The 26,170-nt window shown below is 43.2% G+C and overlaps 1 protein-coding gene across 1 annotated transcript in view; it reads left to right on the forward strand.

The window, feature by feature from the left end:
- Window positions 1–26,170, forward strand: part of LOC120918952 (UPF0462 protein C4orf33 homolog) — a 175,638-nt gene that overhangs the window by 142,739 nt on the left and 6,729 nt on the right. Inside the window, exon 6 of the mRNA XM_040330870.1 lies at window positions 11,327–11,532. Coding sequence (XP_040186804.1) covers window positions 11,327–11,532 — 206 coding nt within the window. The remainder of the gene's footprint in view (window positions 1–11,326; window positions 11,533–26,170) is intronic.

Below are 26,170 nucleotides of genomic sequence, written 5' to 3' on the forward strand. Positions count from 1 at the left end.
TTCGCAATCTCCTGCTATGCGAATTGGATGCAGGGAAATCCACACCCAATTCGCAATAATGTGATCCCAGCCTTAAAGAGAAGTGTTCCTTGTGGTAGTGGCTGCCATCTTGGATGAAATCCAAAGTGATAATCTTCCGGTGCTGCGGGGGGTTAATACAGTCACTGGAACTGTCATAGGCACCCTTCAAGAGTGCCAGCTATGTCTGCCCTTTCCACGCCATCCTCCAATTATAGAAGCTACCTGTTCATTAGAGGTGCCCGGGCGCTGCCCCCTCTCTCCGCACCACCCCCTATATGACTAATGGATAGATTCATGCTTATCCTGAATCTATCCATGGCAGAGGACTTTGGATTTCAACTAAGACAGCATGGTGCAATAAGTATAGAAAAAAAAAACAGCACTTTGTGGAAATAAAACAGCTGCTGGCACCAAAAGGTGAATAAGCCCAAACTTTTGTCGAAAAACTAAATGAAAAAAGTGCAGTGCTTGGATGATACATATGTACACACTAAATAAACCAATTTGTATAAGTGTTAAACTATACAAAAATAGTCCATAAATAATCTTTAGCGATAACAGTTCAAATACTGTCAACAATCCTAAGTGATGTGTTTTGTCTTGTAAGGACTCTTCAACTGCGGTTCACAAACATGTCCCTCCACCAATTCAAATGCCCTCATCAGAAAGCAATGCTGCACAGATTATAGGCAGAAAACTGGGCTCAACAGCATCATCCATCCATCATGTGAAAAGCAGATGGGCATAATGACTATTACCAGGTTCACCACTCAAGAGCAGTCCTTTTAAGGAAGTTTTCTTGATGTAGCACCAACCAAAAAAGGTGTCACATACTAGCACTCAGGCATATGGCAGGAGTGTGTGGAACAAGTGCTTACTGAAAATAGAGCCAAATTTATTAAAAGCATTAGAAAAAAAAAAAAAAAACGGTGTCCTGGACTTACAGCTATGGGCACCACATGCAAACCATGTGGTGGCAAAGATGTCAGCACTGTTAAAGGGTTTGTAAAGGTAAAAAATATAAATAAAAAACAAACATGTCCTGAACCCAATAGAACACCTTTGGGACAGCTGTAAAATAAAGTATTTTGTTTGCTTTTCAGTTGTCATTTAGAAACAAGGGGGTAGTGGATCTCCCAAATGGGGCACAGACAACAATAACAAGGTGAAAAGGTTCTAATCCTTCCCCGCTCACTTTAAAAACAAATAAGACATACTGTATAAAACTAAGCCTGAGCTATTGGAAGCTATGCTTTTACAGAGCTATGAGACTCTGTAAGGATGAATCCTCGCCATGGATGTTGTACTTAAGCAGCCGCAGCACCTGTTTGTATACATTGACGCTGTCAATAGGTGACTCCATCAGACAGGATGCAGTCATTGATAAGTCAATACTTTTCTACCCGGCTCAGTGGAATTTCAGATTGACTTTTGTTAAGCCTAGTGGCACTTGCAGGGCCACCCACAGTTCGAATTAAGCAGAAATCAGCCGAAAATTGCGTTATCTATGGGGGCTTTAACAGGTGACACTTTTCTATGCTTACAGAATACATTTTAAATACAAGCTCCCAGTAGCAGCTTCTTTCTCTCGGTTTCTGAAAAATCCAATCACGTTTTTTTTTTGTTCTTATCATCTGGCGGCCAAACTGCATTATCATTTTATTTTTTTTGCTCTCAAGCAGATTTAAGCATTCCTTTGAGGATCGGTATTCAGATATCAGTTTAAAGTGATCTGCATTTGAAAAATAATGTCTGACTGCTGTATCTTTTATTATAAGCCTAGCAGTATTACTGTCATCATCTGCCGGAAAAAGTATAGTCTGAAAGTTCAATTCGTAATGCAAAACTGCAACTACACAGAAACACCTTTTGACCTATGCTATATTTTACATAGAGGTGTGAATGCTGCAACTTTGAAAATTGTGATCTAGCATTGGGAAATGTTCTATAGAAGTTACCAAATTTTCTGTGCTTGCTACAATCACAAAGAGGCCTTATATTTATCATCACATAAATCACTTCCCTAACTTTGCAATGGGCTCTGGTACATGACATGAATAGGGCTAGAATTTCTGTATGTGATAATGTTGCATGCATGTAGAATGTAGATACAGTGGAACCTCGGTTTACGAGTAACCCGGTTAACAAGCGTTTTGAATAACGAGCAACTTTAAAAAAAAAAATCTGACTCGGTTTGTGAGTGTTTTCTCGCAAAACGAGCAGAATTCAAGCTAATGGGGTGTGCAGTACCGCATTTGGCCAGAGGCGCGGGGGTGCCGTTTTAGAGACGTTCCGAGACGTTATTACTCGGAAATACTCCGTTCCCAAACCTTTCAGCTGACCTGTCCCCGAGTATTTCCGAGGCTCTCCGGCACCCCCCCACCTCTGGCCACATGCAGTATTGCTTGCCATAGATGTCAATGCGGAACAAATTATTATTGTATATTATATAATTATTGTTTCCATTGACGTCTATGGGGAAACTCGCTTTGATATGCAAGTGCTTTGGATTACAAGCATTCTCCTGGAACGGATTATGCTCGTAATCCAAGGTTCCACTGTACATCAATGTTTTTGCCAGTCTTACAAAGTGGACGTGATCTCTAGTACATCAGGCATATTGAAACAGTTTTTTTGACATTTAGATTGAGCTAATGGGGTCACGGGCTCAATTTGCATACATCAGGGGCTGTACAATATTACCTCTTAAAGCTGAACTCCAGACAGACATTAAATAAACACTTAGGGCCAGATCCACGAAGCGCGGCGCTTCTTTACGGCCGGCGTAGTGTATCTCAGATACACTACGCCGCCGTAACTTACATCGTATTTCCCGTATTCTCAAAGAATTTCCTCCGTAAGTTACAGGGCGCGCAATTCAAATGGATGAGATGGGGGCGTGTTTTATGGTAATACGTCTTGACCCGACGTAAATGAAGTTTTTTCTGAACGGCGCATGCGCCGTCCGTGGGGGTATCCCAGTGCGCATGCTCGAAATTAACCCGCAACAAGCCAATGCTTACAACGTGAACGTCATTCTACGCAAAGCCCTATTCGCGAACGACTTGCGCAAACGACGTAAAATTTTCAAAATTCGACACGGGAACGACGTCCATACTTAACATAGGATACGCCTCATATAGCAGGGGTAACTATCCGCCGAAAAAAGCCTTACGGAAACTACGTAAAAAAATGCGCCGGGCGGACGTATGTTCGTGGATCGCCGTATCTAGCTAATTTGCGATGCATACTGGCCCATTATGCTTTTACTTTGCAGGGGAAAAAAGAGGAAGTAAAACCCATCAGGGTTTACTTTCTCTTTAAATGGCAACATTAAACATAGACAATTTGAATGCTATACAAACCAGCCTGTGAAGCGGCATATCTGTAGGATGTACACAAGCAAAAGTGACATTTACAAACTGGCTGCAATTGGAGGGACAAACTGGCTGCATTTGAGGGGGCAAACTGGTGGCATTTGATTGGCACATTGGCTGCGTTTAATAGGCACCCGCACAGTGGCGGCATTTGATGTTTTTTTGCGCCCCCCAAGTAAAATAATGCAAAATAAATATCTTCTTTTTTTACATGTAAACCTGTACTTAGTGGGGCAGATCCACAAAATAATTACGCCAGCGTATCTATTGATACGCCGGCGTCATTTTAAATTTCCCGCGTCGTATCTTTGTTTTGTATCTTCAAAACAAGGTACAACGGCATCTCGGGTCGATCCGACAGGCGTACGTCTTAGTACGCAGTCGAATCTAAGATGCAATTTTTTGGCGGCCGCTAGGTGGTGTTTCCGTCGAATTCCGCGTTGAGTATGCAAATTAGCTAGTTGCAGCGATCCACAAACGTACGTCCGGCCGTCGCATTTTTTTACGTCACTACGCTACTGTTATGAGGCATACTCAATGTTAAGTATGGCCGTCGTTCCGGCGTCGAAATTTGAATTTTTTTACGTCGTTTGCGTAAGTCGTTCGCGAATAGGGATTTGCGTAGAATGACGTCACCGTCGGGAGCATTGGCTTGTTCCGGGTTAATTTCGACCATGCGCACTGGGATATCCCCACGGACGGCGCATGCGCAGTTAAAAAAAACGTTGTTTACGTCGGGTCACGACGTATTTACATAAAACACGCCCCCATCACAGAGATTTGAATGCCGCGCCATTACGCCGCCAAAGATACACTACGCCGCCGTAACTTACGGCGCGGATTCTTTGTGGATTTGAAAAAAAAAGTAAGTTACGGCGTCGTAGTGTATCTTAGATACGCTACGCCCGGAGGATAAATGCGCCGCTGTACGTGGATCTGCCCCAAAATGTTTAATACATTTTTTTTTTTTTTTTTATTGTTTTTGGTAGAGAAGGGTTTAACTCTTTGTCAAGTTTTTTTTTTTGCTGTCCCTACTTTGGAGATTTACCCTTTTACCTGACCATTGTCATCAAGGTAGAACGTGAGGTAGTTGTCATCAGAGCGGTAGGTGGGGGAAATTCCTTTACTGGGGATACCTGTTCCTGTGACAACAAGTTGGGAATTCCATTCTCTTTGGGAAGATTTGTTTCCTCTGGCATATCCAGGACTTGAAGTGGAAGGAAATTTCCCCAGCTAGACACAGACTGCAAAAAATAACGTGTTAGGGGTTCGAACTTTTCTATAATCCACCTAAGACTAAAAATAATATTTGGCTTTACATATACTCTAAATATATTTTGGGAACTCTCTGATAACAGCGATATGTGCTTGTGGGAAATACACTTTAAATATGACGTCCAGGGTCACTGAGCAGAAGTCTATCCCTGCGTAATTCAGTTTCTTGATTGTTACATGTAAATGGCTTCATTAATATTTTCACCATCTAGATACTTGAGAAACAAGGTGAGAAAAAATGTATTACCTCAAGTTCAGTGTTAACCTTTCAGTAATTGCTGGTCACCACGTTTCCTGCATGTGATCTTTCCATTTAGGCACTAATTATCAGCCCAGGCTTTGAGGAATCGATTAAATAAACCTTTGAAACCTTTGCGCATGAACAGTAATTATTTTATTAGTGACTTTTCAACTCACTGTTCATAATTTACTATTTATTGTCACAATGTGGAATGAATACAGGCTATGAAGACATTGTACTGCTTTTTTCAGATATTAACAATGGCTGTTGTTCTTGTGGTGCCCGTGTAATTACTTTTTAGTCTGAATATGAATAATTCATAATTTTTGTTAATTCGCTTTTTAAGGAGGTACTGTGTTCTATTTTTATTTATCGAGTTCGCTCCCATGTGTGTACTGCAGTTGATTCACATATATTAAGGACTTCTGGTCTCTTCCACCATGAATTTACTTTGGCTGGTGACCTTGAATTAGAGAAATTGCTCTCAGCTTTTTAAAGCACTTTCAGCAGCTGATTTATTTACTTAACTGGTTATGCAGTTTCTTCATATGTTAATGTTTGCCTTTGTTCTAGTTTAACCTAGTGCTATGACCACTGCCTCAGATTTCCTGTTTCTGGTTGGTCCTTTCTTGCAGTATCCTATGAAGTCACCCTTGCATGCAGGTACTGTACTAGAGTTGTGTATTCCTACACTGTGCACAACAATGGTAATAACAATACCCAAGGTACTGGAGTAAGAATTTTAACAAATAGTTTGCCGAGGGATTAATGCCAAAACTACCGCCATCTATTTACTAAGGCTAGCAGCATAAGGAATATAAATAGTTAATGTTGATTTGGATAGTTTAGTTTTACCCCAGGAACTAACGAGCCATGCCAATTTAATATAATGTACTTCTATTTGACATATGGTAATCTACAAAAATTTTTTATTAACACCTTCACGCCTAAGGATAAAACATTTTTTTTATGTGTTAGTAAAACTGTACATATCATCACAACTACATTGCACATCCAGGTGGATTATACTTTTTTTTTTTTCAGGACAAATTGGGCTTTTATTTGGTGGTTAATAGATATCTTCTGATTTATTTTTTATTACCTAAGGAAAAAAAAAACATTTTGTTTTAAGTTTCACTGTATATTTCTTGCTACTACCATAACCTGCCACCAAAGAACAAGCCAAAATAAATGTTCCTGCTCCTGAGTTTCGCAGAAATACCACTTATGCGTAGTTACCCATAGTACAACCCAGAAACAATAGGGCACATTTTGCTTTTTTTATCCTACCCACAACACACTGACAACTACACTAATACTAATTAAAAACTGTCCAACAACTGCTGGCACTGACCTTGACCTTTGCTCCTAAACTTGACCAAAACACTTAGTGCCGGTTCACACAGGGGCGACTTGTCAAATGACTTAGCCTTTAGATAAGTCGTGCTCCGTTCTTTACTATGGAACAGTTCTAATAGGAGCGACTCAAGTCACTTTGACTTAGAAAAAGATTCCTGTACTACTTTGGGACGACTTCAGGGTGACTTGCATAAGTCATTTTGAAAGCCGCTGCACAAGTCATGTGCAGAACGCCTTGCATAGTCACGCTGTAAGTCAGGTTGCCCCAGGGGCTGTAATAGAAAAAATACTGCGCTTGTTCAAAAATAAATGTGAAAAAGCTGCGACTAAAAAATGTTATACAACATCAAACCAAATATACAAAGAAAAAATTTGCGCTAAATGTGCCTATTAATAAGATGCACTGGAACCAGAGCAAATAATATGGAAAACAAAGTGACAAGAATGAACACACTGTGAACAACAAAATTATATAGAAAAGATCTAGTGCACAGTTATGGGTTAACCATAATCCATCATAAAGTCCAAAACTAAAAAAATGTGTTCACATTCAATGATCTCCGGAGGTGAAAAATAATCCACAAACGTCCTGAGAAAAAGTGATGATAGAAGCACCTCCACCACGATCACATACTGCCTCTTACCGGAAATATATGATCTCTTAATTAAAGGAGATCATATACAGCATGAACTGATGGTATCCTTGAAGCGTATCTCCAGAGCGGGACAATCACACTGATGGATTACCTCAAACAGTATGCCAGAATGGGATATAGGGGAAAGAAGAGGGAACTTGCATAGCGTAAAATCCTTGAGTATTTATTAAATAGTAAAAAGATGTACACTTACATCAAATCTGTAAACATGAAGCTTATAAAAAGACAAGCCGGCCGGCTCCCCGAACATGCAGCCTGTATCTTCCGGGTCTGATCACTTGACGCGGTGACGTCAGAACGTCGCCTACCAATGTTTCGTCTCGATGGGGACGTGGTCACAGTATACAGGCGGCGTTCTGAATCACCGCATTTAAACAGATGGAATGGTGCAGCCTTGATGTGAGTCCCAAAACAGCTGCAACCGCGCCATCTTAACTGATGGAAAGGAAATATGTCTAAGAAGGTTAAACCTTAGACATCTTACCATAAACGAAGGGCAAGAAATGAAACGGGCCTCCCCGCACTCTCACATATAACCCCCTGACATTGTCATACACCACTGTATCTGTTGTATAACATAGACAGTAAATACATATTAAAAAAAATTATATTAAGAAAATTAGCAAATCATACTCTGGTCAATCTGTCTCTATGCAATACCCCACAAAGATCCACATGGGGTATGAAACTCAACTATATGGATCCCAATATGCCATATGAATTCTGGCAGAGTGGACATCAACAACTGCCAATCACTAAACGTATAAAATTAATGAGAAAAATGGGAGAAGGATAAGCGCCAAAAACGATCTTTAGCATAAATAAACTATTTTGCGCTCACATCCATCTCCACAAGTAGGAACACCGAAAAATGCCACCAAGATAATGGCATCAAGTATCCCAAAAAAACCTCATGTATTAATAAATTGGATATTTAAAGCCAGAAATGTTAACGGCTGAATAGGACTCACATCCAATTCACAAATTATAACATTGCTATCACATAAATTCTCTCCTATACCAGTGGGTGGCATCAAAGGTCCCCCAGGGGCTGACCTGGATCAAAAATTGATCGAGGTTTTTTTGTATTTATTATTATTTTATTTTTTTCTACACAATATTATCTGAAGTCCTGACTCTAAACTTTGAGAGCCTCCACAGTGGAAGCGCATGCATTATAATGGATGGGCAGAGGGCAGGCAAGCCTAGAGGGAGCCCACCCTCCCATGTCACACCATAACAAACCTCCTCCGTGCTGTTCTCACAAAAAGAGTGAAAGTGTCAATAACCTTCCCCACAGAGATATTATGTAGAAGGTTTTTGTTTAGCTACATGGCAATGTTTTGGCCACCAAATGTTGTAGGTGGAGAGTAGCAGTGATCGCAGCATGGTCAGAGATGGTGATTTATTCAGTGGTGGAGTCAGAAAGCAAGTCCAATGTGTGATGATTTACGTAAAGGTGATATATTCTGTTGTACATGTTGTTGCACGTAACTATAATCCCTTTCTGAGGCATGGAGTAAACCTCCAGCAATCCACCAGAAATAAGCGATGTAAGCCTTTACAGAAATGTTGAAGGAAGGCATTAGAATGTAGTGTTTTAGAGTGTTTCTGGTAAGTGTCAAGGAAGAATCCAAGAATCAATCTACCCTCTCGGAAGTCAGCCAGGCACTCAGGAACCAAATCTATAAAAGTGAGTTGGTGGGCATTCAGGAAATATACTGTAGGATGGTAAATGTGTATTTCTGATCTGCTATAGTGCTGTAAGGTAGACATATCTGCCCGGGGGTTCTGCATAATATTCCTAAGGTAAAAAAGGGCAAGATTCATGGGTTGCTTTTGGGGTGCCTGTAGATTTCGCCACAGGAGAATTATTTAAACAAATGGGTTGGAAGTTTTGGGATTGACGTGTGTGTAAAGTAAGGTGACCAGATTTTTTAAATGAAATCCGGGGACATATATATATTTTTTACTAGTAATGGCGGCAATCAGCAACTCTCTGCCCCTCACAGCCTGTCAAGTCTTATGCTGCGTACACACGACCGTTTTTAATGGTCTAGAAAAAAGTTTTTTTCAACCTGATTCTTGTCAAGCCTGCCTTGCCTACACACGATCGTGAAAAAAAAAAAAATGCTTGAGTAAAGCGCGGTGACAACACGTACTACGCCACTTTAAAGGGGAAGTACCATTCGGATGGCGCCACCCTTGGGGCTGCTTTCTCTGATTTAGTATTAGTAAAAGTTTGGCAAAAAACGATTCACGCTTTTCAGTCTTCGTGCTTTTCAGTCTGTTACAGCGTGACGAATGTGCTATCTCCATTTTTACGTCGTTAAAGCCTACACACGACCATTTTTCACGTTAAAAACAACACAAAAAAATAGAGCATGTTCTTAATTTTTAATGGCCATTTTTCACGTCATAAATAATGCTCTGGAGCCTACACGCGATCGTTTTTAATTACATTTTAAAAAAATCAAAATTTTCACACCATGAAAAACAGTCGTGTGTACGCGGCATTACTCTCCAGGCCCTGGCTACTGCTGGGTGGGGAGCGGAGGAAGATCACTCCACCAGGGAAGGCAAGGAGATAAGCAGGCAGGCGGCTGGCCCGGACTTGAGCCAAGGCAGAAGAACATGCAAGCGGCACGTAATGGACATGCCCCCAAAACAGAAGAAATATTCACTCCACTCTGACCAGCACATGATGATCAGAAAGGGGCACACATAATCGAAAAAATACACCCCCCTAAGCTAGTAGGAGCGGCAAAGCGGAGGTGTGTAATTCAGATTTTCTTTTTTTATTCTGCACTGACTGTCTTTGAAATGGCCCCAGCCCCTGTTCAAATCCAATCCGGGGACAAAACCAGGAAAAACTTGGTCCGGGGACAGTTTCCTCAATCCGGGGACTGTCCCAGAGATGTCTGGTCACCCTAGTGTAAAGTGCATCTCTTGCAGAAAGATTACCTGTGCTTTGAGCCTTTTCAATTCTAAACACAACCTATTAGGCCCTGTACACACGGCAAGAATCTCGTCAGGAAAAAAAACATTGTTTTCCCTGAAGAGATTCTTGGCAAGAAACTCTTGCCGCCCGAGTGTACAGACTCTCGTTTCAAAAGAACCGCGGTTCTCTTGAAAGGTAAGAACGCGGTGATGTCATTGCGTACGACGAGCATGTGCTCGTCACATTCGATGCCATCGCCACCATCTTGCTTCACCCTACCTATGCATGCGTCTAAGTCATTTCGAGAATGCGCGGGTTTCCACGGCGACAGGTAAGTATACACACTCTCGGGTTTCTCGTTAGGAAACAGGCACACAAGAATCTCGACGAGAAAAAAGAGCGCAGGTTCTCTTTTTTTCTCGTTGAGATTCTGGCCAGATTTCCTGACGAGAAACCTGAATGTCTCGTACACACGAATGGTAATCTCGGCAAGAAGCAGTTTTCTTGCTGGTTTTTGCCGAGAAAACCGGTCGTGTGTACGAGGCTTTACACTTATTAGTGGAACAGAGACCAAGAATATTGTAAAAAAACTACCCTGGGCATAGCCATGAGAAGTCAGTTCAGGAATCACTAAGATCACCCGCAGGTATGCTGCGTGGTGACAAAATGGCTTGCTTCCTAAAAAGCATAGGAAAACAATACAAAAGGAAAGTCTAGGTGATGGGATGGGAGAGACAGCATGTGTAGAAGGTGGCTCTGCAGGTCCTATCTCTGCTTCAGCGCTAGCTTGGATGTCTCCCTCTGAGCCATCCAGCGCTCTGCAAAAAAAGAATCAATCGATCCACGCCTCAGTTTGGAGGTTCTCTGGGGTTGAGATGAAGCGCACCACCGTTATAGCATACGAATAGTTGTTGTGAGCCAGTCGATATCCCCTGTATAGGTTATAAATGAGTTATGTGAGTGGATCTCTGGCACTGAACATCCTAACCCCTGCATGTCCATCTCCATACATTTTTGATTTTTTGTTTGTTTTTGGTGCATTTTCAATAGAAATCAATGGGCGGTGCATATTTGATGTATTTTTGAAACAGGGCACCAAAGATGCAGCATGCGATACTTTTCCAAACACACTGCACCCGCAGTGCATTAATGTGAAGAGTCCCATAGGATTTAAAGGGAAATATTTTTATTGCGTTTTGTGGCGCTATACAGCTGCGTTTTAGCGCAGCAAAAGAAGATCAGTGTGAAAGAGGCCTTACACCACAAACAATGGTTTTTCACATTTCAACTGCATAAAACAGTTGCGAAGTAATGAAGATTATACTTTTAGACTGATCATTTTTGCATGCTAGATCTGCTTTATGAACTCTATTTCAGTTAGAACGGTTTGCATATTAATTAGTATTTAGCTGCTAGATGCAAACACTGTACTAAATATTATATTGTACTTTATTAGACAGAGCTGCCGCTGGAATTTTCAGCAGATGTCACATCAGACTGGGGGAAATGGCACGGCACGGCTCTTATCCCCTGGTCCTATTTTCCTCCTGGAGTTGACGCGATGAATTCTTATGCTATCCATGGCTCTGGAATTGGCAGAGTATATGAGTCCTTATATCCAATTCCTCCAGAAGAAATAAGTGAAGGTCAAGGGCCTAATTTGTAAGTATGAATATACTTTATTATTTAGAAAAAAAACGAGGAAAATGTAATCTGCTCTACAGTACTTATGATATTAATAAACTAGGCCTATTATCACTAAGCTCAGCTCTCCTGTGATCATAGAAATGACACTGTCCTGACAAAACTGGGGTGGTTGGGAGGTGTCTGCAAGCAACATAAACAAGGATATGCTTAGTAAGAATTAAAAGGAATGCACCACATGTTTTGCCTTATGAGCCATTAAATATATAGGGCTAGATTCAGCAAGGATTTACGCCGGCATATCTATAGATACGCAGAGTAAAATCAAAGCTGTGCCGGCGTATCTCCTTTCTGTATTCAGAAAGCAAGATACGCCAAAATTAGGCTAAGATCAACTGGCGTAAGTCTCTTACGCCGTCGTATCTTAGGGTGCATATTTACGCTGGCCGCTAGGTGGCGCTTCTGTTGTTTTCGGCGTAGAATATGCAAATGACCTAGATACGCCGGTTCACAAACGTACGTGCGCCCGGCGGAATTTTTTACTATGTTTGCGTAAGGCTTTTTCCGGCGTAACGTTGCTCCTGCTTCTATGAGGCGTACGCAATGTTAAGTATGGACGTCGTTCCCGCGTTGAATTTTGAATTTTTTACGTTGTTTGCGTAAGTCGTTCGCGAATAGGGCTGGACGTAATTTACGTTCACGTCGAAAGCAATGACGATTTGCGGCGGAATTTCGAGCATGCGCACTGGGATTCTTTCACGAACAGCCGTTCGGAAAAAACGTTAAAATCCACGGGGTCAACAATAATTTAAATAAAACACGCCCACATCATCCCCATTTGAATTAGACGGGCTTACGCCGACCCACATACGTTACGCCGCCGTAACTTAGGGCGTAAGAATACGGAACTTGCGCCCTAATTTATCGGAGATACGTTACGCCCGCACAATGTTACGCAGGGCTACCTGAATCTAGCCCATACAGCATAACATTAACATCCAAGGAACTATTTATCAATGTTTTTACCCAGGATTCACACAACTTTCACCCAAGAGTCACATATTTTTCTTAAAGAATCCTAAGTGAAAAATGTGTACATCTTGGTTGAAAATTGTGTGAACCTTGGGTACATATATTGACAAATAGAGGCCTTGAATCCAATATATACACTGTATAGAACACCCCACTACAGTGAAATCCAGGCCTTATCCAAAACAGCATAGAAGGATATTAAAGGGTTACTTTATTTTTCTTTCTTTTTTTTTTTCTTTAAAATAACAAACATGTCATACTTACCTCCACTGTGCAGTTCGTTTTGCACAGAATGGCCCCAATCCACGTCTTCTGGGGTACCTTGGCGGCTGTCTCTGGTCCTCCCTGCAAGAACTCACCACATTCATGCGAGAGCTTGCATGGTGATGAGTTCTTGCAGGCGCGCTCCCGTGATGCAGCGAGCGGCCATAGCCGCTCATTGTATCACTCGGCCCCGCCCCTCGGCGCGCCACGTCACTCAATGTGATTGTGCCAATGGCTGCGCTGCTCTCAATCCATCCGCTCAAGCCAATCAGCGGCCATGCTGAAAGGGGAAGAGGATCCCGGGACCGAGCGTGGGTCAGGTAATGATGTTTTTTCACCTTAATGCATAGATTGCATTAAGGTGAAAACATTTTTTCCTTTACAGCTCCTTTAATAAACACCATGTAGCACTCCCAATTCTACTATGTAATAGAAAATTACTTAAAGCAGAACTACACTGCATCTGAACACCACAAACCAAAAAACACTATTTCATTAATTTTTAATATTCAAAGCAAACTCACCCATCCATCCATGTCTCCATGCTTCATTTTGCTGGGAAATTACTTTAGAAAACATCCCTCCTCAGATGGCTGTGGCCATCTTGAGTAATAGAAAAATATTCATGTAGCATTTACATCCTGGAATCCATCTACCCTTAGCTCAGACAGGAGGGTGTGCTTAGCTTAGAAAACACCTCCTCCCCTCCTGAAGACTCCTGGGGTGTATGACATCATTTGTCTAGGCATGAAAATGCAGAAATGAACTAAAGAAAGTTACAAGAAAGGTTTAAAACAATATACTGTATTTGCTAGCGTATAAGACTACCTTTTACACTTAAAAAAAATGGCCAAAAAGCAGGGGTCGTCTTATACGCCGGGTCAGCTGCTCAGATGCCTGCTGGATGTGCGGTAATACTGTATGTAGCTTCGGCTACATACAGTATATACCACTTAGCCAATCCCATTGAGCGACATATTCAAATGAATACAGAGCCTGCTTGGATTGGAGTAACAACCTCTGCCAATCTGAGCAGGCTACATACAGTAGCCTGCTCGGATTGGCTTTGAGAGTCAGAGAGGCGTGGGCTGATGATGTTACAACCTCTGCCAATCCAAGCAGGCTTTTTATTCATTAATGGAATACATCGCTTGCTGTGATTGGCTCCAGCTCCAGCACGGATGAAGAAGAATATGGCTCCAGAAGGAAGAAATATGAAACATTGGAAGCCTCGGAAGGGGGGTCGTCTTATATAGTGAGTACAGGCAAAAAATCGTAAAAAACTGTAAAATTAGGGGGTCGTCTTATACGCCCGGTCGCCTTATACACCGGCAAATACGGTAATTTTTTATCCATTTACTAATGCTAGCTGCATAAGGAATAAAAATTTAGTTTGAGAGAGTAAAGTTTCACTAAAAAGTTTCACTTTAAAGTGGCGTTTCACTAATTTAAAAGTCAGCAGCTACAAAAAGCAATTTGTAGCTGCTGACTTTTAATAATCAGACACTTACTTGTCCCACGGTCCAGCGATGCGGCCGCACAAAGCCCCTCTCCTCTCTCCCTGGCGCCGGCATTCTAACTGTGAGTGCCAGGCAGTGGCTTCACAGCCGAGTGCGCACTGCGCGAGCCACACTGAATGCTGTGAATGGCCGGGCAATCTTCTGGGACCTGTGAAGTGTCCCAGAAGATTGGAGGAACGGGGGGGAGAGGTGATCTTCCTTCCGGTGCCGTGGTGCCAGGGGAGGAAGTGGGAGTTGGGTCCCCAAAAAAACAGGGTACCAGTCCCCCCCCCCCCCCCCCCCAAAAAAAAAATGACATGCCAAATGTGGCATGTGAGAGGGGTGACCAACACTTTAAGCGGACGTTCCATTTTTAAATGGAACTCCACTTTAAAGAGGTATTAAACCCAAAACGAAAAATATATTATATTGCAGCCTACCAATCAGATGTGGCGGCTGAATCGGTTTTCTTTTCTTAGGCTTTTTTCCTTCTGTTTTCACCTGCTGATTAGAATACACAACTCTTGTATTAGTCAGACACAACTCTAGAGGAATGAGCACAGGAGGTACAGCAGACCGCAGCCGTGTTAGTCTGGGGGGAGGTGAGTGTTAAATGTATTATTGGAATTAGAACCACTAACAAACTGAAGCCAAACTCCAGCTCACACTTTATAAACAGTTACAGCAAACAATTTTTTTTACCTTTTGGGATAAAGGTTTTGCATGAATTAATAAAAGCTGGTAATTTTAATGACCCCTGTCAGTGTTAAAGTGTTACTAAACCCACAACAGTAAAATCAGTGTGTATATGCAGTAAAGCATGCTTGTTATACTCGCTGTGGAACCTAAGAGGGTAATCCTAGGGTTGTCCCAATACCAATATCGGTACCGATACTGAGCACTTGCCTGAGCACTTGTACTCGGGCAAATGCTTCCATGCTTCACCCGATACCTGGACAGTCAGTGGTGATTGGTGCGTGGGGGAGTTACAAGCACTGATCACCGCTGTATAGATTTCAATAAAGCCGTTTCTCCCCCCGCAGCATTCAGCTGCTTTAGTGAAATCTATACAGCGGTGATCAGTGCTTGTAACTCCCCCACGCACCAATCACCACTGACTGTCCCTGCATCCTCCTCCAGTCCCCCTCCGTTCTTCCTTCGTGTCCTCCTTCGTTCTTCTGTCCCCCCGTTCTTCCTCTGTGTCCCCCTCCTTTCTGCTGTCCCCCTCTGTTCTTCCTCTGCGTCCCCCTCTGTTCTTCCTCTGCGTCCCCCTCTGTTCTTCCTCTGTGTCCCCCTCTGTTCTTCCTCTGTGTCCCCCTCCGTTCTGCTGTCCCCCTCTGTTCTTCCTCTGCGTCCCCCTCTGTTCTTCCTCTGCGTCCCCCTCTGTTCTTCCTCTGTGTCCCCCTCTGTTCTTCCTCTGTGTCCCCCTCTGTTCTGCTGTCCCCCTCCGTTCTTCCTCCGTGTTCCCCTCCATCCTGCTGTCCCCCTCTGTTCTTCCTCTGTGTTCCCCTCCATTCTGCTGTCCCCCTCCGTTCTTCCTCCATGTCTCCCTCCATTTTGCTGCCCCCCCCCGTGTTTCCTCTGTGTCCCCCTCCATTCTGCTGTCCCCCTCTGTTCTTTCTCCGTGTCCCCCTCCGTTCTGCTGTCCCCCCCCCCCCGTTCTTCCTCTGTGTCCCCCTCTGTTCTGCTGTCCCCCTCCATGTCCTCCTCCTTCCTTTTCCGAATGAACAGAGTCAGTGATCACTGACTCTGTCCATTCATATAACTGAAACATCGTAGCCTGTATTTTACAAGGTCTTAATTTATGAATGGAGAGGAGTTGCTGTCTCCATTCATTTTCAGTGCAGCTAAGGTTGCTAAGAAAGGGACTGGGGAATCTCTATCCTCATCTCTTTCTCTGTCTCAAGGGGGGAAATATCAGAGGTCTGTTAAGACCCCTGATATCTCACCAAAGCCCCCCAAAAATGGCTGAAAAAAAATTATTTATTTAATTAATTGTAAAAAATAATAGAAATTAAAACAAAAAACACACATACCCCCCCCCCCCCAGCAAAAAAAGAAAGCATTATAATAATAAAAAAATAAACTACTGACACATGTGCCACTGTCACATGACATTAAAAAGAAGTATCGTAATCAGTATCGGCGAGTACTTGAAAAAAAGTATTGGCACTACCCCAGTTAATCCTCTGCATTGTGTAAAAAGGTTGTTTGGTCCTGTCTTCTCTGATCTTCTCCTGTCTCTAATTCATCTCCTGGTAGAACAGAGTCCAGGGGACAAGCTGCACATGCTCAGTTTGGTGTGTATTGCTAGATAGTTTTTTTTTCCTGGGAGAGTGCTTGTGAACAGCACAGGACCAATCAGCACCGTCTAGACAGAGGGGCAGGGGTCCTGCAGTCTCATTGAACTATCATAGGAAAATAAAAACTACTCCTACAAGCTTTAATCGAACACTGATAGAAGAATGTTCTGTGTACTGTGGAAGACCAGATATAGGGAAGGCAGGGTCTTGGGTTTAGCATCACTTTAAGTGTTTTTTCTCATCCATATAAACTGATACGTTCTGCTGGAGAGTTGGTGCTGTGAAAAATAACAGACTGCTGGCTAGATCACCAGATGAAAATAAAAGGAAATAGAAAACAAATGCAATCATCACATGCAAGAATTGGTAAGCTGTAATAAAATAAATGCTTTCGGGTTTAATACTGCTTATATGTAAATTGTAAATTGTCCCCCATATGAAGTGATAAACCACATTGCACAAATCTAATTAACCAAGCACAAAAAAGGTCTAATTGGATTTGGTTACTAGAACCAGAGCCACTGATAGGGGGGGACCACCAGCCCTCTTGTAGGGGGCCTGGGCACACAGGGGAGCCCAAACAGCAGGGGGAATTAGTGCGGTTCGGCAGAGGGGTGGTTACAGAAGGATGCCCTGTGCGGCTCTCTGCAGCAGCTGAAAGACAGTTTCTCCCCCTCCTGCCGGCTTTCAGCTGCTGCAGGGAGAGACACAGGGCATCGTTCCTGTAACTGATTCCCCTTCCTGTTCTGCCTGCTTCTGATCCCTCGTCACTGTGAACATATTTTTTTTTATGTAAAAAAACAAATACAAAATAATGATTTTAGGGTATTTTAAGTGAAAATATGGTCTTGATATATTGGGGGGGCCCTGCCAGGTAGGCTGTACGGGGCCCCATGATTTCTAACAGCAGCCCTGACTAGCACATTGTATTGATGTATGCACATCAGATTGGTGGCAGAAAATTCCAGCATAAAAATGCAAGGATAGGCTGTTTAATACAGATGCGTATACACACGTATGTGTACACGCAAGTAAAAACGAGTCTAGCTTTTCTTGGCGTGTGGTGTACGAGTGTAAAATAATGTCTAGCAACACAGATTTTTGTAAAAACAAAGACTGCTGTGGTAATACTAGTGGCAGACTGTATTATATATGTATTTTTTATTTTGCTTATAGTTCCATTTTAAATCTACCATTAAATGCAAAGATAACATATGATGCAGCATGTAATCGCTGAACCTCATCAATAGGGTAGTATAAAATGCATGTCTTTTAAGAAAAGTAACCCACAGCAACCAGTTTGCTTTGCAGGTCACTGTACTTAGCATATTGTCACTGCAATTTATCCTTTTATTAAACTAAACTCTGGTTAAAAACAAATTCCATTTAAGTATGTATTATTAGTGCAAATGCAGTACTTTATTTTGCTCTGAGCCTCCTCTTTATTCTTTTTTTTTTTTTTTTTTATTGCTGCTGTTTTTTTTGCTCACTCCCAAAATGGACTAGGACTAGGATTCATAATATTCATAGAGCACAGCATATGACAATAACATTTATTTTATATATATATATATATATATATATATATATATATATATATATATATATATATATACACAGGGTGGGCCATTTATATGGATCCACCCGGGTGTGCCATTTATATGGATACACCTTAATAAAATGGGAATGGTTGGTGATATTAACTTCCTGTTTGTGGCACATTAGTATATGTAAGGGGGGAAACTTTTCAAGATGGGTGGTGACCATGGTGGCCATTTTAAAGTCGGCCATTTTGAATCCAACTTTTGTTTTTGGTGTATCCATATAAATGGCCCACCCTGTGTATGTATATATATATATATATATATATATATATATATATAAATATAAAGGTGAAAGAGCCATTAAGTGGTGAATGTGCACTGATTTTTGGGGGGGAATAAACATATTGGCCCAGATTCACGAAGCAGATACGACGGTGTATCTCAGATACACCATCGTATCTCGGATTTTTTCTGGTCCTATCTATGCGCCTGATTCATAGAATCAGATACGCATAGATAGGGCTGAGATCCGACAGTGTCACACTGTGTTACACTGTCGGATCTTTTTTTTGAATTAAAAATGGCGCCGGGGGCGTTCCCGCTGATTTACACTGAATAATATGTAAATCAGCGAGATACGCGAAATTCACGACCGTACGCGGACCCGACGCGGTGTTCTTACGTCGTTTCCGTAGCGCGGTACCCGTCGTATACTTACCCCTGCTAAAAGCAGGGGTAAGTATTGTTAAGTATGGCCGTCGTTCCCGCGTCGATTTTGAAATTTCCTACGTCGTTTGCGTACGCCGATTCACGAACACGCGCGTCGCAAGTCTAGATCACGTCGCAACCACTGACGTCCTATTGACGTCAGTGGGAGCAATGCACGCCGGGAAATTCCCCGGACGACGCATGCGTATTTAAATCGGCGCGGGAGCGCGCCTGATTTAAATATGACACTCCCCTAGCCGCGGAATTTGAATTCCGCTGGGGGATTTAGGATCCGCCGTCGCAAGTTTGGAGGTAAGTGGTTTGTGAATTAGCCACTTGCCTCCTAAACTTGCGGGAGCGGATCTTAATTCACGTAGAACGAGCGGATCTATAGATCCGCTGAGCTACGTGAATCTGGCCCATTGTTTGTTGCCACTTTAATTACTCACCATATATTGTTGTCATATAATGCAACTCCATATGCCACCAGAATGCTTCATGTTCCTTATATATGATTATCATCATTCATCATATAATTAATAAAACATACAGATTGAAAAAGGCATATGTACTCCAGAAACACAAGTGTACTTACAGTATGATATAAATCCTAAGTCTTATTTATGGCTCATTAGATTGCAGTGAGAGAGACAGTCTCCCTATTATCCTCTAAATGAATGATAATCTAGAAAAAATATTCACTTCATATACCAATTTTTTAGCGAAGTGGCATTTTCAGTACGTTATATACTGAATACAGTGAATAGATTTCATGTTGCTGCTTTCAAGTTTATGCACAAATTCATAACTTTGATTGTCTCATGTTACTCTTTTCTATATTTTTCTATATTGAGTCACACCTAAAACAACACCAAAACAACATCATGCCCCACCCCCAGCAACATTGGCGACCATACATTGATTGATCATAGCAACTGGTAACTCCGGTCACAAAAAAAAAAAAAAAGAAGAACACTGTAGATATACACTCACCGGCTACTTTATTAGGTACAACTTGCTAGTACCGTGTTGGACCCCCTTTTGCCTTCAAAACTCACTTAATTCTTTGTGGCATAGATTTATAAAGGTGTTGGATACATTCCTCAGAGATCTTGGTCCATATTGACATGATGGCACCACATACTGTAGATTTATTGGCTCCACATCCCAAAGGTGCTCTTTTGTATTGAGATCTGGTGACTGTGGAAACCATTGGAGTACAGCGACCTCATTGTCATGTTCAAAAAAACAGTTTGGGTTTATTTGAGCACAGGGCAGATCCTATGCAGGGTTTGCGGGGTGCTCCGCACCCTGGCGCCGCAGAGGTGGGGGCGCCAAAGCTCCAAAGTGCTCCCCTCCCTCCTCCTTGTCTGTGTCCAGAGGTGGAGCGCATGTAGCGGGTGCTGCGGTTCCCCATCCTGCTTGCTCTCTCTGCTGGCAACTGACAAGAGCACATGCCTCCCGCTGTCCCCGGAATCCGGGTTGGGTACCGCAACGGAGCCTAGTACCAGAACACGTTCCCGGTGCTAGGCTCCACTAATTAATTCTGTCCGGTGTGCGTGGAGCAGTCTCCTGTCTGCCCCGCCCCCTCTGCGTGTGTCGGCTTTTCTCCCATAGGCAGTGTGATGATAGGCTTCTGGGTTGGCCGGAGCTGCTGCCAATCATCCCGTGCTTTCCCAGAAATGCTCTCCGAGTGCCACCCTCCTAGTAACCAAAGATGCCACATATGCCCGCCCCCTGTAATGTGCTTCTGCTCCCTAGCTACATGGATCTATTGGACAGGTACTGATCTATGGGGACACCTGATGTGGGGGGCTCTGATGGGGACACCTACTGTGGGGGGGCTCTGATGGGGGACACCTGCTGGGGGACACCTGCTGTGGGAGGCTCTGATGGGGGACACCTGCTGGGGGACACCTGCTGTGGGGGGCTCTGATGGGGGACACTGATGAAGACTTCTTAGGGGAGCATCTCTGTGTTTGAGTCATAGCCATAGAAACATTTGTAAAGGGGAGGAGTTAGTAAGACTTCTAAAGGGTTAATCACTCCTAAAATAATGTAGACCTTGCCGCTTATTCAGATTCAGTATTCAAAAGTCATAGAAGAGCAAACAGTTATTTCTCCAGAGCAGAGACAGGTAGAAATCTGCAGCACAGATAGCTAACCCTGGTATCCTCTTTCAGAGAAAGTGGTCTCTGCGGCATACCGGAGCCCCCCCTTCCGCCACGCTTCGGTCTTCTCCGCCACTTACCAGAGCTGTTGGTTGCGGCGGAGACCATCACGTCCTTCCCCCTGACAGGACTGGAGCAGAGTGAGGGAAAGATGACCCCCACTCGGCTCCATAACATTGGATAGCGGAAGCGACGTCAAACGTTACTTCCACACAATGGTCTTAAAAGTTTTTTTTTTTTGTAAAAACAAATAAGAAAATGAGAACTGTTATTTATTTATTTTATTGCATTTTAGGGTAAATGTGAGATCTGAGGTCTTTTTGAACCCTAGATCTCACATTTAAGAAGGTCTTGTCATGCTTTTTATATTACAAGGGACTCAAAATGTTTGTTTTTAAAAGGACAGTGAAAAATAAAAAAATAAAAAGTTAAATAAATAAGAGAAAAACAAACATTCAAAGCACCCTGTCCCACCGAGCTTACGCGCAGAAGTGAACGCATATGTAAGTCGCACCCGCATATTAAAACGGTGTTCAAACCACGCATGTGAGGTTCCGCGATCGTTAGACCAAGAGCAAGAGCTATAATTCTAGCACTAGACCCCTTTGTACCTCAAAACTGGTAACCTGTAGAGATTTTTAAATGTCGCCTTCGGAGATTTTTAGGGTCAAAGTTTGTCGCCATTCCACCAGCGGGTGCATTTTGAAGCATGGCATGTTGGATATCAATTTATTCAGCGTAACATTATCTTTCACAATAAAACATTTTGGGCTAATTTTAATGTTGTTAATGTTAATGTGATTGTAAGACCGCTGCGCAAATACGGTGTGACATAAAGTATTGCAATAACCACCATTTTATTCTCTAGGGTGTCTGAAAAATTATATATAATGTTTGAGGGTTCTAAGTAATTTTCTAGCAAATAAAAATATTAAGTAATACGTCTGAAAAATTGTCCCGGTCCATAAGTAGTTAAGGATCACTTGAGATTATTAGTCCATGTAGAGCTTAACAAATGTGTGATAATGAACCCTTTAATTTTTATTTTAGTTCTCACAGATTTTCTGACATAGTAGATACAGTGATCTCCAAGGTGCTGGTTCTGATCATTCCTTTTTCACTGGTGGATCCCTCCAGGGCCGGCTCTACATGGACTAATTAAAGGGTTCATTATCACACATTATCACACATTTGGGGGGGGGGGGTAGAAGGGGGGAATGCCCTGGGCGGTACAATTTGCTGGAGGGAGGGGTGCAGGTGAAGTGCTGGCAGTGTGCTTTACAGTACACACTAGCCGCTAATAGCTGTACTGTAGTCTGTACCTTTAACGATGTGCCAAGTGCGCTCCTGCACCGGGCACAAGCCTAGACAGACCACCTGCCCTTCCCTGTCAGCACTTCACAGTCCTGTCTCTAGTGCTGTACCAATGGGGGTGGTCCACCCCGGTTGCCACACATTGGGGGGGTGTCAAAACCAGTGCCCCCCTCCCCCCCGTGGCTGAAGCAGTGACAGCGGGGTGACGGGCTCAGGCAGGGGCGCTGTGACAGCCAGGGAAGGGAGAGGCGAGCTGTGCCAGGATGTGGGGGTGCCTATGTGTGGCTGTACCTGGGTGATTGACACCTAGGGCCGACCGCCAGATTCACTCTGCCGCTCACAGCAGGGGGGGGAGACGGAGAGCAGCGCTGAATAGAGGACAGGAACTGCTGGACTTAACTTTTCAAGTTAACTAGCAGGTGATTGGTTGCTAGGTGGTCCTAGTTAATATGAAAAATGAACTCCAGAAGTTCCCACCTTCTGTTCAGCGCCATTCCTCCAGCTCTGCATGCATGCCCAAGTAAGGTTGGAAGGGTTAATGTGCTGGGGGGGGTAGTAAGCTGGGATCCAGAGTTGGGGGGTGTAATATGCAGGGGTCCAGACCTGTGGGGGACTTTTAATGTAAAGGGGTCCAGAGGTGCAGTTGTGGAGGGGGGTACACAGTAGTGACAAAGAGATATTGGGGGTGCAGAGGTATGCAGGGGGCACAGTGGGGTGTTTTTACATTTTAAAAATGGGGAGTGCCAGATATAGGATTTGCCCTTGGTGCCAAATGCTCTAGGTATGCTCTAGGTATGCCCATACCCATCCTGGCGGTGTGACATCACTCACGGCTGGAGGCGGGATGGGAAGAGTGTAGAGGGCTTCTGCCGAAGCTGCGACCTAGATTAGCCGAGGACGAACCAACAAAGTGTGTATGGCACAAAAGTAGGCAGGTAATGATTGCCATGTAACCCGATTGGGGGAGGGGAGGAGGCTGAGGGGAGGTTAATAACATTCACCAATGGTATTTCATTTCTGTAATATGCAGCATGGAGGGGGTTATTGTATTGCCACTGGTCACTAATGCATTTGTGACTGATCAGTGGCAGTTAATTAACCCCTTTGTGCTGTATTGGTGGCACCAGTGTCAGAGTTAATGTACTGCCACTGGTCAGTGACCAATGCATCAGTGACCAGTGGCAATACATTAACCCCCCCCATGTTGCATATTACAAATACATCATCATTTCATCCAAATAACAAGAGACAAGGATGATTTTGTGACAAAAAGTATTGCATATTAGGGTATATATAAAAAAAAACGTATTATAAATGTATTCAATATCAAAATAGCATCTTATTTAAAAGATAGAGGGTATCAAAGAGACCCTCAGTCTGCAAAAACACACAAACTAAGATTCAGTGCATAATATGAATGCCAACAAGTAAACAACACAAACATAAAACATGCATAACAGAACACATCCGGTGGCCAATCAGTACACATCACAGATCTCTATTACGACAATTGTTGGGGGAGGGGGGCGCAGTTTGCCATCTTTGCCCTGGGCACCATATAATCTTGTCCCAGCACTGGATCACTCTACTTAGATGGTATACTCATTGATCTTGGTGAAATACCTGCTGGCAAGTGACCCGCCATAGTCTGCTATTAGTGTACTTCGGGATGGACAATGGCACAAGATAATCATAATCCTGGAAGTAGTAGACCTTCGTACAGTGCTGCACTCTAAAAACAGTTTTACTAAAAACCAGACAGAACATCTTATACACACCATCTTGGCTAATACACCATGCTAAATGCAAAAAAAGATAACAATTTATTTTACAAGAGCTTCTAAAAATATAATTGAACAGGATTGCCGGAGGTAAGTGTAATGTGTTAATTACATTCATCATGTTGTCCTTCCCAAGATACAGCACTCCAAAAACTGTGCCAGGGTCTCAGTTTCTTCTGGTTCATAGGCTCTCTAATTAGTGCCCCTTTATGAATGAAAAAGATTCCCATTGCAACAATGAATTAACCCATTAACAATACGTCTTAGGCCCCGTACACACGACAGAGGAACTCGACGTGCTTGGCACGTCGAGTTCCTCGTCGAGTTTTGGGATGAAGCCGCCGAGGAGCTCGGCGGGCCGCCTTCTCCCATAGAACAACGCGGACAACGAGAAAATAGAGAACATGTTCTCTATTTTCTCGTCGAGTTCCTCGGCGGCTCCATCGAGCCAAAACTGTACAGACGACAGAGTTTCTCGGCAGAATCCGGGTTTTGACCGAGTTTCTCGGTGAATTCTGCCGAGAAACTCTGTCGTGTGTACGAGGCCTGAATGTTTTTTCCTGTAATGGTGGCAAAGAATAATGATGGAAATATAGTTGTAATGCCCGATTCCATCCAAAACGTTGTGTTCAGAAAGGGGAAGGGTTAAAACTTATGTCATGTTTTATTGTCCTCTGTGTATCAATTGGGAAGATTTACTGACCCTTCTCATCCTGGCAATAGAGTGTCAATAAAGTAGTATTAAAGTGGTTGTAAAGGCAAAAGTTTTTTTATCATAATACAATTTATGCAATACGTACCTGACCCCATCTAGATCCAGCGATGTTGCACGAGTGTCTTGAGACTCCCCTCCTCATTGGCTGAGACATCAGCGTGGCGCCATTGGCTCCCTGCTGTCAATCGAAGTCAGTCAGCCAGAGAGAGAAATGGGGAGAGAAATGGGGTGGGGCCATTCCGCAGCTCCATGTCTGAATGGACACATGGAGCTGTAGCTCGGCTCGGGTGTCCCCATAGTAAGCTGCTTACTGTGGGGACACTCAACGGGAGGGAGGGGCCTGGAGCACTGAAGAGGAGGATAGGAGGAGAAGAGAAGGGTAGGATAGGGGCAGCAATGTGCAAAACCACTGCAACGGAGCAGGTAAGTATAATATGTTTGCTATTTTTAACTAACACAAAACAAGACTTTAGTATCACTTTAAACCCTCAGCATATTTTAGTTTAACACATTGAGCACAAAAAACTAAGGGCCAGATTCTTAAAGAATTACGACGGCGTATCAGTAGATACGCCGCCGTAAGTCCGAATTTGCGCCGGCGTATATTTAAGCGTATTCTGGAAACCTGATACGCTTCAATTTATCCAAGATACGAGCGGCGTAAGTCTCCTATGCCGTCGTATCTTGGGTGCATATTTAAGCTGGCCACTAGGTGGCGCTTCCATTGATTTCTGCGTCGAATATGCAAATGAGCTAGATACGCTGGTTCACGAACGTACATGGGCCCGTCGCATTTAGTTACGCCGTTTACGTAAGACATACGCCGGCGTAAAGATAAAGCAGGTCTCTAGGTGGCGCAGCCCATGCAAAGTATGGACGTCGGAACAATCGTATCTTTTTACGTTGTTTGCGTAAGTCGTACGTGAATAGGGCTGTCCGTAAGTTACGTTCACGTCATAGGCAGTGTTCGACGTATATTAGGCATTCTATCCGACCCATGAGCACTGGGATATGTCCACGGACGGTGCATGCGCCGTTCGTTCAATGCAAAAGAGGAAAGATATGGACAGCCGCACTCCAATTTCTTAAAAAGACGTGCCCTTTATTGGGTAAAGGAAAAATGCACTACAGGTATCAGCACACAGTGGGAAAAACATCAAATAGTTTACTGGAGAACACTTAGGCCTAGATTCACGTAGGGCGGTGCAAGTGTGGGCGGGCGTAGCGTATCGTATTTACGCTACGCCGCCGCAACTTAGAGAGGCTTGGATATCAATGCTTAGTCATAGCTTAGTAGCTATGACTAAGCATTGATATCCAATGCA

Source organism: Rana temporaria, chromosome 1 (assembly GCF_905171775.1).
Source record: "Rana temporaria chromosome 1, aRanTem1.1, whole genome shotgun sequence".
Lineage (NCBI taxonomy): Eukaryota > Metazoa > Chordata > Amphibia > Anura > Ranidae > Rana > Rana temporaria.